Below are 15,326 nucleotides of genomic sequence, written 5' to 3' on the forward strand. Positions count from 1 at the left end.
TGGTTGCAGACACCAGCATGCAGGAATCTGGTCCCAGCTCTGCCACCCTCCAAGCTGCCAGGCATGGGGGGGCCTGCTGAGCCCAGGGAGCTGGAGATTCAGCAGCAGAGCTCTGGAACCAGCTGCTTTAGCGGGCAAGACCTTGACAAGATGCCACCCTTCTCTCCCTATGGATCTTTGCTTTCTGTGTGCAGGGCATTTGCCTCCCTTAATCACTAGCTGCTACCAGCCCTACAGGTCCCCTCTGCACCACTCCCCTCATCAGCAAGGCCTGCACCCTTGAGCTGCCTCTTGGTGTGATGAGCCAGGACTGCCCAGTGCTATGGGTCCCCAGTGCCTTGATTCCCTCTGGATTCTGTGCTTCTCACCCTCCCCAGTGCACAATGGCAGACCCACACTGCAGAGCAGACTCTGCACCATCAGTAATGACAGGAGGCATCAGTCACTTGATTGGTTTATTCCTTAGGCACTTGCGGTCCCCCTGGCATGTCCCCACCTGCCCCAGTGCTTCCTCAGGCCCAGAGCCACCACAACAGCAACTGAGAGAGCAGCAACAGCCCCTGCCAGGGGCACCAGCACCTCTCCCCACTCCACCAGGGGCCTGAGTCCATGGGAACCTGTGGAGGGAGGAGCTGGTTAGGAGCAAGGACACAGCAAGCCAGACATCAGTGCTCAGGTGGTCACTGCCAGATCCTGTCCTAGTCCTCCCCCCTGCCCTGCAGGGGCCTCACCCCCCACAGCCCCCTTCCATTCCACACTAGGCCTGCCAAGGCTTGGCAGAGCTCAGCCATCTCTGCCAAAGGAGGTGCACTGGCTTTGAGGGGCTCCCTCAGATAGTCTCCAGGGCAGGGGTGACTGGCTGCTCAGGAGCTGCTGAAGTGTGAAGTGGCTTTACACTAGGCCCTGACTGGAAGTGAGGGGCTCCTCACATCTCTGGTCAGGTTTAAGCACTGCCTCATGGTGCCACCAGCAGCCTGGGGGCTGTTCTGTGCCTCCTCCCTGGCTCAGCTGCCTCACCACTGGATGGAGGGAGGGACAAGCCCCTCCTTCCACTGATCCTCATCACCCCCCCCTCCAGGAGAGGGGACCTGAGAGGTTCTGAACTGGCCCCCCATTCCCAGAATACTCAACCCCCCAGTTTAATGAACACCCACCCATGAGGCAGGTGGGTGCCATGGTCCCATTTCACCCCCAGGGCCTGCTCCATTACCTTCCTGGGCAAGGTCATCCTCTGCTTCTTGGCCAGCCTGGAAGTCCACAGGCCCCTCAGCTGTCACCAGGCTCAGGGGCTCCTCCCCCCAGGCTTGGCTCTGGGAGGCTCTTCTCACTAGGAGAGGGGAAAGAGAATTCAGTTCTCTTCCCAGCTCCTGAAGAGGCAATCCCCCAGCCCCATATGGGCTTGGGCTTTGCAGGCTGTCTCCAGTGCAAGGCCTGTGGCCTAGTTCCAGCCCCCATGGGAAAGTCCAGATGACACTCAGGTGCCTAGGGTCACTGCTGGGGGAGAGGCTCAATAGAAGCAGTCATTGTGCACACAGGCAGGGAAGGGGAGATCCATGGTCTCACTTCAAGCCCCCGGCTAGTGCCTGGGTGCCTTGCCAGAGGCCTATGACCAATCTGCAGGGGGTGTCTTAGGTGCCCTCCCAACAGGGTCATATCCCCTGAAGGGGTAACCTGCAGGAGGCCTGAAGGTGGCTTCAATCTAGCCAAGCCTTCATGCCCTGTGTATCCCTAGAGTGGAGACCTTCCTGCCATGGCCTGTCTTAACCAGCACCCCATGGGTCTGGGGCACTGGGTTCTAGAGCTGGCACTTGCCAAGGAGGGTGAATGGGAAAGACCCAAGGGTCTCAGGCTGGTTGAGAGCCAGAGGCAGATGCCAAGGAGGAACAGACTTACTTCTCCCCTGCAGGTTTGTGGGGCATTGGACTGCACAGTGTTCCAGCCCAGAGGGCATGCAGGCAGAGGCACTGCAGTGGAAATACACCTGGAAGCAGAGAGAATTCATGCTTGGCAAGGAAGAACTAAGGGGACCTGCACCAGAGGGTCACTGCCACCCTCTACCCTAAGATTGCTTCCAGCTCTTGTGAAAGCCAGAGAGGGACATCACCAGCCAGTTACAGCAATGGGATTCTTTGCCTCCTGCAGAGCCATTAAGAGCAGAAACTTAGTTTGCCATGTGGCTACACAGGCATGATCCAGCATGGGGCTTTGCAGCCTAAGGCCATGAGAATGGCAACAGGGTCATGATTGCCCCTGACACTGGATGGTGTTTGCTTTAGGCCAGGTAAGCTAGTGCTGGTCACTCAAGGCTACACAGAGCCTAGAATCTGTCCACGCAGGTGCTCCCCACCCAAGCTATCAGGAGAGGGGCAGAATTGTCTTGGGAGGTTGCAAAGCAGCTTCAGGTCAGTCTCAGCTGCATTTGCAGGAGGATCCCTGACCTACTGGCTTGGCCACAGGCAGTCTCAGGACTAATCCTCTGGGGATGGGACCATACCGGGCCTGAGAGCGCTCGCTGGGAGGTGATGTCCACGAAGGTGAAAGTGCTGACAATGAAGCGCTGATGGTGAGATGGGAACTGCAGCCCTGAGGCCTCGCCCACAGGCACCAGCTGGGTCTGGTAGTTGTCCCCTTCATAAGGGCACCTAGAAGGGGCCAAGCAGTGATGGTTGAGGCTTCTCACCTGGCAGAAGATTGCCCCGCTCCCATCCCCACCCAGACTCACCCATCTACAAGGATCAGCCACTCTGGCTGCTGCAGGGGGTTGGTGCTTGGGGTGGCCCAGCACTGATGCAGGACCAGAACCAGGCTTGGGTCCATTCTCTGGAGGATGCGGACCTCCACATACACTGGGTCCCGGAGAAGCTTCACCACTGGGTACTCACGGTCTGTGTAGTAGGTGCTGTAATGCTCATCTGCAGCAAGAATGAAATGAGATGACCAAGTTCTGCCCTGACCCTTGGCAGGATCACTGATTTCATGGGGTACTTTGCAAGGCAAGTACTGGGGCAGAATCACCCACTTCCCCCGGTTCCTATTCACTCTAGGAGCATGGGGTGAGGCTTTTGTCTCCTGGTGACCAGGTCCCACTGGTATAGTATCAGAGCCATGATCAGCAAGGGCAGTTGTGCCCTGGGACCCAGCTGGGACACTACAAGAGGCAGACCAGGAAAGTCATTTCAGACAGCAGTGATCTCCCTGAAGGGCCAGAGGCCAGTGCAGCCATGCTGAGAGACCACCCAGGCTAGGTCATGGCCAAGCCAAGCTTCCTTCCCTCCCAGTGGGTACCAGCTGCTCTAGGAGCAAAGTGGCACTCCCCCCCCCACTCCCAAGGAGCAGTGATTCAAGTCTTGAGTGCCACACAGCAGCCCAAGGCTCTGGAGATAGCCAGGCATGGAAGTGGGCCAGACATGTCAACATTTCAGAAGCATCTCAAGTGCTTGGCAGGCCTGTATGCAGTCACCTGTAGCAATCCTCATCTCCAAGGCCAGGGGTCCCTGCCCAACTGCAGGCAGGGGTGGAGGAAGGGTGGAGACCATGATGTTCACAGGGAGGAAGTCCTCAGCTGAGTAGCTGCAGCGGATGGTCAGCCTGGGTGGGGAAAGGCCAGACAGCTGGTCACCTCTGGACTCCCCAGAGAGCATACTCAGATGCCAGGGGGAGACCTGAGACTTCAGTGAATGGCTAGTGCCTCCCTGCTTTAATTCCAGGGGATCAGGTGGCCTCCCCCAGCAGGAGGGGATATAGGCAGGGAGCTCAGCAGTGGGCTGACAGAGCCAGTGCATATCCCCTAGCCCTCCCTGGCAGGGGAGGTGCCCCCCCTAGGAGAGGGACCCAAACACTGCTTGGCTGACATGCCCCCCCCCCACCCATTTCCAGCAGAGGCCTCCAAGCTTTGCCAGGCCTGTTACCTGAAGGTGCTGTCCCGAGTGATTGAGCCAGAATGGGATGTGAGCACTTTGCGGTCTGCTACCAGCTCATTCTCATACACCCTCTGGTCACCAGATGCCTGCACAGGGGGAGAAGAGGCTGGAGGCACCAGAAAGGCCTTCACATGTGAATTCTCCCTTGCACAAGAACTCAGCAGCTCCAATGCGGTCAGCAGCTTAGCCCCCACAGACAATAGGTCTGAGATCTAATGGCCCAGGCTACACCCCTCCCTGCCCCGCCATGCTTTTGCAGGAGTCATGTCCTGTGAGGATTGACTGGAGCCAATCTGCATAGGAGAGATCCAGCCCAGCTTTACTTGGCTCAAGTTCAAGTCAACCAGAAACCAGTCAATATGCCAGTCCCCACCCCCTTCCAGGACAAGCACCCCGCCCCAGTGTTCACAAACCCATTAGACTTCCAGCTACACTGAACAGGCTGGTTTCATGGCCAGTCTGTAGCTGACACCAGAGACACTGTAAGGTTGTTCCATATAGGGACCCAGGCAGATCAATGGGTGCCATGTTCCCCCCTTTTCCTGCCCATGGGTCCCCTTTAGCTCCAAGGCTATTTGGCCTTTCTACACCACAAGCATTAGCAGCCACTGGGGAGCAGGGTTGATAGGCTGCTTGTGCATCACCACAACTCCAACTCAGAGTTGTAGGGCCCAAACCTTGGGAGATCACCCATAAGCAGAGGCTGTAGGCTCAGAACCCCAGGCTGCAAGGGACAAATCTGATGGTCTCAGGACACATCAAATACAGCCTCATGGTGACTGTTAGTGACCCCCCCATAACCTCAAGGACAATCAGCTGGCATCAGAGAGTGATGAGAGTTCACGAAGTGCCTTGCCCAGCGGAGGGTGGGCTGACCAACAGGTGCCCTCCTTTACCTGGACAGTGGTCCCACAGGCCGAGAGTGGGAAGCGATACACAACAAAGTCTTCATTCCTAGACACCGGGGCACATCTGCTGCCGTGAGCGCTGACCAGGTGCACGGAGCTCAGGTCCAGGGGTGGTGTGGTCACATCCCTTGAGATTGCAACTGAGAACTGGCCATCTGGGGTGCACTGCGCGGTCACTGGGGGAGAGCCACACAGCCTCTCAGCAGGGAGCTGCAGCCTCTGCTGGAGCCATTTGCCTGGGGACTCCCCCAAAAACTCCAGGCTAGCACCCCAGTGAAGCAGGAGTCTCTAGACACAGTGGAGGAGTTGACTTGCTAGAACTAGTCCTGCCCCCAACAGTCACTGGGATGAGAGAGTGACAGGACAGGCCTGAGTGCAAAGGGACAGGAACTCCATCACTGGGTCCTAAAGCCTACCAAGGCCCTTGGGTGGCCCTAGGCCCCAACAGGGTTCTTCCCCCCGGACACACCCTCCAGTATCGGTCTGCTGCGGAGATCTCCAGCAGCTCCCTCGGGCAGAGGAAAGCCCCCGCTCACCCTTGTCGCCATAGTAGCAGGGAGTCAGCCTGTCACCGGGCTGGTAGCAGCAGCCGAGCGCTTCGCAGTCGCCTCGTGTGATGGGTGGGGCAGCGCACGGCAGCCTAGCCGAGGCCTGGATGGCAGAGCACATGCTAGGGCTTGGGGCATCCCGGGCTAGGGAGAGAGGCAAAGACGGTGCTTGCTCAGACAGCTGCCCTCCCCCCAAACCACCAGACCCTGTCCATGGGCAGAGGAAGGCCCATGGGGTGGCTGAGAGAGGCCTGGCCTCCTCCTGCAGCACCACAGGCTGGAACTCCTGCTTCTCTTCAGCCATGCAGGAGAGGTTTGTCAGTGCCTGGACCCCCAGTTATCCACCCCAAAGGATGGACCAGGAGACAACAGCATCTCCTATGGCCCAGTCCCTCCTCAGGAAGGTGGCTAACTCCTGGCAGCTGGTACAGCATGCCCAGAGACAAGGCCTCCTGCCACACCAAGTAGTATCCTTCAGGAAGATCCCAGCAATGGTGCAGTCCCATCCCTGGCCAAGGCATGGGTGCCCTTACCTAGAAGGTGGTTTGGGCACCTCAGCTCCTCCTTGTAGGAAGCCACAGGGCCTTCAATCTGGACTGTCATCACAAAGCTGCCATCCTAGGCAGGAAGCAGAGGATGAACCATCACTGTGGTGTAAGTATTCAGAGTCCCTCCCCAGCACCATGTGCTCAAGGAGAGCCAGGAGCATGAATGATTTAGGGGGACAGCAGGATTTACAGGCAGCCCAACCTATCCCCTGGGTGGGCACATGGGCCCACAAGTCTCACCAGGGCTGCAGGCAGCTGACATGAGCAGGCAGCCGCTAAGTAAACACTAAAGCAGGTTTCAGTTTCAGGGGAGGGAGTACGGCAAAGCCAAGATCATCCGCCCCAGCCTTGACACTCTGCCTTTGGTACCACGGCTCCTCAAGGGGAGAGGATTGGCATTGCCATGTCACTGACCCTAGCACCAGTTGGCCTGGAGGGGTTTAGCATGTCAGTGGCAGATCAGACAAGAAACCAAGATTTGACTTTCACGCCCTGACCTAGCTGCCAGGCCAGGCCACTCCCCACACAGGCAGGCGCTGAGCCATGGTCTAACCAAGAGATGGAGCCAGCTTTATGTGGGGAGAAGCAACAAGGGGGAGATTTCAGGCCTTCCAGTACAGACTGGGGTCCTCCTCCTCCCTGCATTGCTGCGGCCAAGCTCTCCCTCAGAGTGGGGGACTCCACCCTCTGAGTTGGGCCAGCAGAGGGATTGCTGGCCAGAGCAGCAGATCCAAGGGCAAGACAAGCCAGCTGCAATGACATCACACTGGAAGCAGAGAGATCACTAGCTCCCAGCTCCAGGGATGGAAGCCAGGCCAGTGTAAGTGTTCCCAAGGCAGGGGTGGGGGAAGGAGAGTAGCGTGAACACATATCAAGTCCCCCCGGCTAGTAACACTGCATGTTCACAGCACTGGCCAGCCTAGGCTCTCAGGACACTGTGTGGACACTAGCCAAGCCTCAGCCTTCCTGAAGCTCAGGAGCAGGCTTGGGCATGTGGAAACTGAGGCACATATGTGAAGAGACTTGCCCCATATGGGAAGTTAGTGGCAGGATTAGCACTCAGGTCTCCCAATTCCCAGTTCTGTGCACTAGTGGTTAGGCCCTTGCAGACAGATCCAACCATGGTCTCCTCACACCCCCCCTTCATAAGCACTGCTACCCATCCCATTCACACCAGGGGGGTTCCCAGACAGGGCCTTACTCTCTCGTTGACATAACATCCAGAATAGGATGCTTCAACCACCACGGAGCTATTGGCTTGCTGCTCGACATGCGTCCCACAGGCAGGGTTGCTCTGCAGAACACGGGGCCTGCCTTCTGCATCTGGAGGCCAAGAGGAGCATCAGACAAAGCACCTTCAGCCCTGTTCCTCCTAGTCCCAAATCCACCCCCTATTGCCAGACCCTGAGCAGGGAGGCTCTGCAGAGGAGTCACACTGGCCTTGAGGAGCCACTGACACCTCCCTTCCACTACCACTTGACTTTAACTGGTCATGCCTCAAAGGTTAGCAGTGTGGTTGGGGAGGGGATGGAGTAGGAGCCTTCCTTACAGGGAACAGGAGTTTGTTCAGAGACAGGCCAATGCCATGGGCTAGCCCATGTGGTTTAGGGCTAGTTTCACTCCATTTGGCCTCACAAAGGCCACTCTGCCACTTCCTCACACCACCTCAGCAGCTTGGCATCCATCCTCCATGTTCAGGAAGGAAGAGTTCCCATCCCCCCCTACAGCTGTAGCCAAGGAGTAATATTAGCCAACTCAAGTCATTCAGCATCCAATGCACCTCCCCCCAGAGCCAGGTCTCCAGCAGACACAGGGGATGGATCACCAGATGATTCCCTGGTGTATTCATTCCCTCCAGGGCACCTGGCATTGGCCACTATTGCCAGACAGGATACTGGGCTAGATGGACCTCTGGTCTGACCATTATGTTCTTATGCATTACTGGCTTCATTAGTGCACCAGCAGTCAGGTGTTTTAGCCCCCTTTGGGCACTTGCCAGTTTCTGCAAAGTAACTGAGCCAATTACTCCCAAGGCATTCCCTGGTCTAGCATCTAGAATCTTTGGGGACAGTCAATAAGTATTACATTTGCACCCTCATTGGAGGCAAGCAGAGAAGACAACACCCAAGGAAGTTACTCATAATCAAAGACCCCACAGCACCATCTCAGCTTTACCTGCTAGGGGAAACTTCCTCCCAGAATCCCAGCAACACCTTAGAGAGACTAAAGGATTTTAAGCTTTGTTCAACTTACCCAGAGCTCTCAGCACAAGGGGAGCTATCTCAGTCTGGTTTGGGAGCAGGGTGAATACCAAGCTTCTCTGCCCACAGGTCAGCTGGCTAATATTCCAAAGAACCCCCCCATTCCTAAAGCCACCCTGAGCTCCCCCAATCAGAAAAAAGAGGCCACAAAAGAGCCAAAACATCATGTTATCCATCAGCCTTACTTCACAGACTAGCCCACCTATGCAGCTACTCACTGCTTTCCAAGCCATTAGCACAGGTCTTATACCTTTCAAGGAGCTCTGATTGGCCAGCACTGAGGTCTAAATTCCCATATGGACCAGGTGTGACTCCAGCTGGCCAGCAGTCAGTTTACACCTTCCAATTGGCCTTGATTTGAAACTCACTGCACTTGCTCCAAATGGATCAAAACCATCCCACACTCCTTCTAAAGTGTTTTATTGATTCTTTCTCATCCCCAAGCCCTTGTTAAGACCCATACAGGTTTTGCTAATTCAAAAGGAAACATTTAAAAAGGGAAATAAAGTGTTTGAAGGCTGAAGAGGTACTTAGTGGGTGAGGGGCTATTTATTGGCTGGAAAAAAAAAAAACAAGTGTGGAAAGGGAAGAAAGCCAGAGTGCTTTGGAGATTGAGAACTCCTTTAGTCAGATGACTATAATGTGCTAGGAGGTTTTATTATTTATAGAGGGGTAAACTGAGCCCCAATCTTATCTCTCCCTCCCTCCCATGGGAGACGTATCTGTGCAAATTAATCCAATTGCAGCTTCCCCAGGCCTAGCCTCTCCTTCCCCCACAGGATCACTTTTCTCTTCTCATCCTGTTCCCCCTCAGGTTACGTCTGCATTGCAATCCAGGGGGGTGACTGCAGCACACGTAGGTGTACCCCAGCTAGCTCGGGGACGGGAGCAGCAAAGCCATGTGGCATAGGCTGTCCAAGCCTGCCTGGGCCCCTGGGTTCTTACTCAGGGGGCTAGCCTGTGCTGAGACCCCTGCTGCTGCAGCTTTGCTGCTGTTGGTACCCATGCTAGCTAGATCAAAGCTGGCTCTGGTCTGTGGAGACATGCCCTCCATGGGCCCCACGCTTTGCCCCTCCCTGCACATGTGCCTGCGTCTCGCCACACCCCCGTGGTGGTGATGGCATTAGCCCAGGCCTGACTTTGCAATGGGCCCACGCGCCAATTCCTCTACTGGGCCCCCCTCTGCTCCCCTAGGGGACAGAAACCTCCCTCCTTTGCCAGGCGCTCCCAGGAAAGTGCGACTTACGAAGGACCTGGGCCTCGTGGCCTGCCAGGCCAGCCTGGCCCAGCTTGTGAGGGGAACATCACCGAGGCACCGCTGAACCCATTCAGCGGGTCGCGACTGAAATGATCTCGGCTCCTTGGCACAGCTGGGATTTTGTCAAGTCAGTCCCACCCCCCACCCCCGCACCCTGCAAAGAGCAGACACAGACAGACAGCCGGCAAAGAGCCAGGGGGAGGGCAAAGGGAAAGACACGAGGTCTGCTATGGGCAGATACATGTGGCTGGTTGTAGACTGGCACCTTCTCCGGGGCAGGCAGGGGCACCTGTATTCCTGGGCCATTTGGGCCAGGCTGGAGGGCAGGTCAGCTTGACAGGCTCAGCAGGGCTTGGCCGGCAGGAGCCTCCTGCAGGACGGCAGGGGCCCATCACCTGAACCTGACAGACCCCAGGGCTTGCAACTCAGGTGGCTTGGCAGCAGTGTGGCCTATTGGCCAGAGCCCTGGGCTGGGGCACTAGAGATGTCAGTTCTATTCCTAGCTGTGACCTGCTGGATGACCTAGGGCAAGTTACTTCTGCTCTCTGTGCCTCAGTTTCCCAGTCTGTAAAATGATGGTTGACCTACTTCATAAAGCTCTTTGAGATGAAAGGATGAAATGTGCTGGATGAGATCTGGGTGTTATGGTGACTAGACCCACACTGCAGAGCAGCAAATAAGAAAAAGGAGAGACACCAACATACAAAGTGAAAAAGGCAACTCTTGCTGGGGATTCCTTTATATCCCTTCTTTACCCATCGGTCACATCAGCCACCATGGCAACGATGGAAGGTTCTCACGCCAACTTCTCGTGAGCATCAGGGCCTTGACTTGCCTGGAAAACAGGCATGTTTCCTATAGGCTGGGCCAGACCTGCCAGAGCTGCTCAAAAATGTTTTTTTTTCCCCTGTAAAAATTTCAATTTTTTGGTGAAAATTTAAAAACTGAAAAATTCGGCCAAAACTCAAAATCTTGGAAAGGAGAGGCATCATGGGACTCCATGGCCATGGTGCATTGTGGGAGATGCAGTGCAGCCAGGGAGCCCGGCCCATAGAGGAAAATGGGGATGTGGAGTAATTGAACTACAGTTCTCAGGAGGCATTGCAGCAGCATAGCCAAACTGAAATATTTTGGTTGTCAGGTGTTTGGAGGGTTTTTTCTTTTTTCGTGAAAAATCAAAATTATCTGTAGAAAACAGGTACTTGTTCGGAAAAAGTGTGTGGTGGAAAACCCAATTTTTCAAAAAGGAGGAGTCCGGTGGCACTTTAAAGACTAACAGATTTGTTTGGACATAAACTTTTGTGGGTAAAAACCCCACTTCTCCAGATGCACGGGGTGCATTTTTCAAAGTTTTGATGGAAAGTGTTCAACCAGCCATAACCTCCACCTCAGCAGTAGCCCACCTGTGCTCCCAGCAGACAGTGTCCCAGTTCTCCAGCAGGAGCTCCCACCATGAGTTTTCTTCAAGGGAAAAAGACCTTCCCATAATTCCAAGGCAATCGTCTATAGCCCTTAAACCACTACAGGCTCCATCCCGAAGGGGAGGTCCTTTGGCAGGCAGCTTCCCTTGTTATAACACCCCATCTTGGCACCTCAGGATTCAGCTATGTAAATCCATGCGGATTATGCATTTTATGCAAAGTTGCATACATTTAATGCCAGTAAAAATATACAGGGTTTTGCCTTGCTGATATGGTTCTGTCTCTGCTAATGATGTTGAGCTACATCCTAGGGTTAGCCGGTGTTTGACTCGTGCTGTGGGTTATACAGGTGCGGGGAAATGCCTAAAATCCACATCAGGAAACATTTTCATTCACTTCTGAAAGGAAGCAGTGGGGCCTATGGGTGAAAGCAGATGCTCTGCTGCAGGAGACCTGGGGGCCTATCCCATTCTGCGTGAACTTAGGCAAGTCATGTCCCTGCTCTGTGGCTCAGTTTTGTCATCTGTAAAATGGGAAGGATCAGACAGGGAAAGAGCACACCAAATTCCCTCTGCAGTTGGGCAGCTGAGTGAGTGTGTGTGTGTGTGTGGGCATGAGGGCATGTGTGTACTAGAGATCCAGTCTTGTGCTTCGTTTCTCAGTCAGATCAGCAGGTGCCAGCTGTCAGTTGTAATTTCCCAGTGAAGGGCTCTAGCATGCAGCAGTGAAATCAGTTTCACTTCAGCACAGACCTTTAGATGTTAGTTATGGACTGTAGCTAGCTATAGCTTTCGTCTCCTCAGTTTCACTGCCCAGGGGCAACTTCCCTGGGTTAATGGCTACAAGTCCCTTCTCCCAGATGCTAGATTTTAAAATAGAATTGCACAGAATATGGCCAAGGTATCTCACAGAGGGGACTCACTTGGAACTGACTTTCCCAATGAATGCTCCGTCCATTTCCCCCAGCACCTTCCCTGTGCCATGGCTCCTCCCCAGAGTCAGATGTGGGAGTTTAACTCCACGGCCCATTTCATCCTCACCTCTCTGCTGAGCCTGCCATCAGAGGGCCGTGTGTCATGGGTGCCCACCTGGACCAAGACCCACCTAACCCACAAAGAACCACTTGATGGTCACAAGTTTTGGCCACTGCCAGCCTGACCTTGGGAGTTGCAGCTCTTCAAATGTCATCCTCTGGGACAAGGATGTCACGTTGTGACAACACCAGCATCACGACATCACATTGGCCCCTGAAGGCCACATCTACGGTTTATATTCCAGCAGCACCTCCAGGCCCCTTCTGAACTCAAGGAGCAGTTGTGCTTGATGCTGGATATTCACATCGTGAGCGACGCTCCCTGTTAGTGCAAGAGACAAATCCCCATTGGGCAGCTGGGGAACGGAGACACAGAGCGGTTCAGTGGCTGGCCTGAGGACACACAGTCGGGGAGATGGCAGAAACGGGAGTTGACCCCAGGTCTTGGGGCTCCCAAAGCAGAAGGCCACCCTCTTAAAACCAGAGGGGGCTGCATTAGCCCCAAAGGTATTTCAGTTCTGTGGGTGTGTTTCTGTGCAGTGTTTAATGGCTCCTGTGGTTAGGGCTGGGGCTATAGGATAACCAAATCCATATTGGGAGTGTATAACCTAATCCACCAATTGCCACGGGGCAGAAACCCACACAGGCTCCTAGCTGTGCACGCTGGGGCGTCCCCCCAAGGAGAATGCACCAGAGCAGCAGCAGGTGTGGGGTAAGGTTTGATAACCCACTTTCAGCCCCGCTTCTGCAAACGTGTTGTGGTTTGGGTGCCACTGGGAATGCAGAAGTGGCCAAGGAGCAGGTAACCCTTGAGAGCAGACTGACTTGCACCCCCTAGCATGCACACACGCACACATGCGCACGGCGCTGGTTTTTTCAGACTGGCTTTTCTCCACCTTCCACACCCAGCAGAGCGTGGGGCTGGCTGCCAGCCAGGAAAGCGGTCTCCTGTCCTTGGCAAGCCTGTGCAGGGTGAGGATGCAAGATGCAAACTGGCCTGGGCATGGGAAGCAGGGCCAGCCTGGAGGGAGTGGCAGTTCAACTGTCCTGATTGCAAAAAGCCCAACGAGCAGAACATGGGGGAAGTGGCAGCCGCAGCTGTCTGCCTGTCCTGATGCCGCTGTCTAGTGCTCTGAGTAGGCAAAGGGGAATTATTAAGGAAGCCTAGGTTGCGTGTGAGGGTGGGTGCTCACCTGGGCTGCACACCCCTCCCGGGAGGAATGCACAGAGCCAGGTGGGGGAGTGTGCAGTTCCCAGGGCTGGGGCATCCTCTCCGGGCAACGTGATGACAGGGTGGGGGGAAGCTCACAACAGATGACCTTTGCTGTAGCTCCTCGAGCAGAGTCGTGGGAAGTCGAATGCTCCAACTTGCTTCCCAGAAAAGAAGCTGGCAGGGGAATCCACCCCCAACATAGCAAAATCCCACTCAGATGGTCCTCCCTTGGCCAGGCTGCAACCCCCAGCAGCGGAGGAGAAATAGTCACCCTCATGGAGTTGTGGCTGTAAACTTAGGCTGTAATGTATTATTATGAATGACGTGTGATTAATAAAGGGGGTAGTTTCGCTTGATGGGAATTTCATATCCTGTTAAACAGAAGGTGTTGAAAGGCCCTCTTTAAATGAAGGGTTGGTTGGGAGAATGTCAAGCCAAAACTTTTAATCTCTAGTCAGATTTTGAGTCTGTAAATATGGCTCTGTATTCAAGACTTACTCAATGCAAGTCTCTGAAGGGATGGTAGAGAAATCACTCCGCCTGTATGTTTTCTGGTTTCACTTGACTATGGGGCCGGCCTTGTGCAGCATGTCCCACTCCTTCCCCAGAAGTGGCTGCATTTTGGTGGGGCTGTGAGTAGACAGTCAGGATGCATGGGAATGAAAGATATTATGGGAAGGTCAGAGGTCATTAGGGATGGGCACAGTGGGGAGTACTGCTCTTTGCAAATGTCCCTGCCCCAATGCTCCCCCCACCCCCCCCAGCTCCCTGCTCTGACGCCCCCACTGCTCCCAACCCTGCGTTCACCTATTTGTAAGTACATTTGTACTTAAGTATTTAAAGTACTCTACGTGCTTGTACTTAAGTACTTTACATATTCTGTACTTAGTGCTTGTATTTCAATACATTCTAAAAGTACAGAAAGGATAACTTTCTTTTATCTTCGAGTACCTTTTCAAAATAGTTTTTGGAAACAATCACCTGCCTCCCCACTATCCCATATTCTGTTTGGCCCTTAGAACCTGGCTTGGGAGCTTCAGGCCCTGAGTTCTGGCTGCCAGGGCTTTTTTCTTGCTTGGTAGAAAACGTGAAGGCAGGACTTAGAAAACGGTTTTGGAATATTTTGGTCTGTGATACAGCTGAGACTAACAGAAGTACAAAGTCATTTGTTGCTGCTTCCATATCCCAGACATTTTTTAAGTTGCGTTGGCTGCAGAATCAAGATTAGAGAAAAAATGTAAAGGACCTGGGTTTTTTAATAAGGTCTGGATTGTTGTGACAACCTACTGAAGCATAATGATCAAGCTACTGCATCCGAAGCTACCTAGCTGTAAGTAACACAAAGGAAATTTATACATTTATTTACATTGGTAAGAGATTTTTTTCATTCTTATTCCGTGCTGCCTTGTGTAGATGAATAAAAAGTCATTGTTGCTCTTTTTCTTTCTCTTCCACTATGTGCTTTTATCGTTTACGTAGTTGTCCATATATTAACCAGACAATTGCAGGGAATACAGGAGCTGGAAATACTTGCACGTATACTTTTAAACACATAAATACTATCTCCACTGCATACTTGTACTCCTATGTACTTCTGTAATGCTGTACTTGGCATCTAGACTTAAGTGCTTTTTATCTGTACTTATGGCAACCCTGCGGGAGCAGCGCCGCTTCCTCCCCAGTTCCCAGCCCTGATACTCCCCCAAACTCCAGCCCTGATGCCCACCAGTCCCCAATGCCCCCCAGTCTCCATAAGTCCTGATGCCTCCCAGCCCCAATGCCCCTTGATCTCCCAGTCCTGATACCACCAGCCCTGATGCCTCCCCAGCCCGGATGCCCCCACCTCCGATACCCCCAGCCCCAATGCCCCCAGGCCAGATACCCCCAGCCCCGATACCCCCAGGCCGGATGCCCCCACCTCCGATGCCCCCAGGCCGGATACCCCCACCCCCAATACCCCCAGCCCCGATGCCCCCACCTCTGATACCCCCAGCCCTGATACCCCCAGGCCGGATGCCCCCCAGTGCTGATGCCCCATCCCTAATGTCCGAAACCCTGATACCCCCCCAACCCCAATACCCCCCAGGTCTCCCAAGCCCTGAAGCTCCCCAGCTCCCAATCTATGCTGCCCCCAGCCCCACCCCCTTTGGTCCCTGGTCTTTCCCCTCTGACACCCCTACCCCCATTGTCCCCTCCTAGTGCCCGGCCCCTTTAAG

The 15,326-nt window shown here is 54.4% G+C and overlaps 1 protein-coding gene across 1 annotated transcript; it reads right to left on the bottom strand.

Annotated features, from left to right (window-relative positions):
- Positions 1–462: 462 nt before the first annotated feature.
- Positions 463–8,361, bottom strand: LOC144280261 (zona pellucida sperm-binding protein 4-like). The gene is made up of 12 exons (XM_077842151.1): positions 8,178–8,361; positions 7,126–7,247; positions 5,910–5,994; positions 5,365–5,520; positions 4,817–5,004; positions 3,909–4,006; positions 3,461–3,588; positions 2,723–2,912; positions 2,495–2,642; positions 1,894–1,981; positions 1,211–1,327; positions 463–617 (listed from the first exon to the last, which is right to left on the bottom strand). The coding sequence occupies exons 1-12, from the start codon at positions 8,359–8,361 to the stop codon at positions 463–465; spliced, it is 1,659 nt and encodes a 552-aa protein (XP_077698277.1).
- Between the last annotated feature and the right edge of the window lie 6,965 nt (positions 8,362–15,326).

This window comes from Eretmochelys imbricata, chromosome 25 (assembly GCF_965152235.1).
Source record: "Eretmochelys imbricata isolate rEreImb1 chromosome 25, rEreImb1.hap1, whole genome shotgun sequence".
NCBI lineage: Eukaryota > Metazoa > Chordata > Testudines > Cheloniidae > Eretmochelys > Eretmochelys imbricata.

What these genes read in the sequence shown, in the direction of transcription:
- LOC144280261 (XM_077842151.1), bottom strand. Translation starts at nt 8,361, where the DNA reads ATGGATAACATGATGTTTTGGCTCTTTTGTGGCCTCTTTTTTCTGATT. An exon ending in ACTCGGGACAGCACCTTCAG is followed by an intron (nt 3,589 to 3,908) that starts GTAACAGGCCTG and finishes TTCCCCACCCAG; the next exon opens with GCTGACCATCCGCTGCAGCT. An exon ending in CACAAACCTGCAGGGGAGAA is followed by an intron (nt 1,328 to 1,893) that starts GTAAGTCTGTTC and finishes CCCCTCTCCTAG; the next exon opens with TGAGAAGAGCCTCCCAGAGC.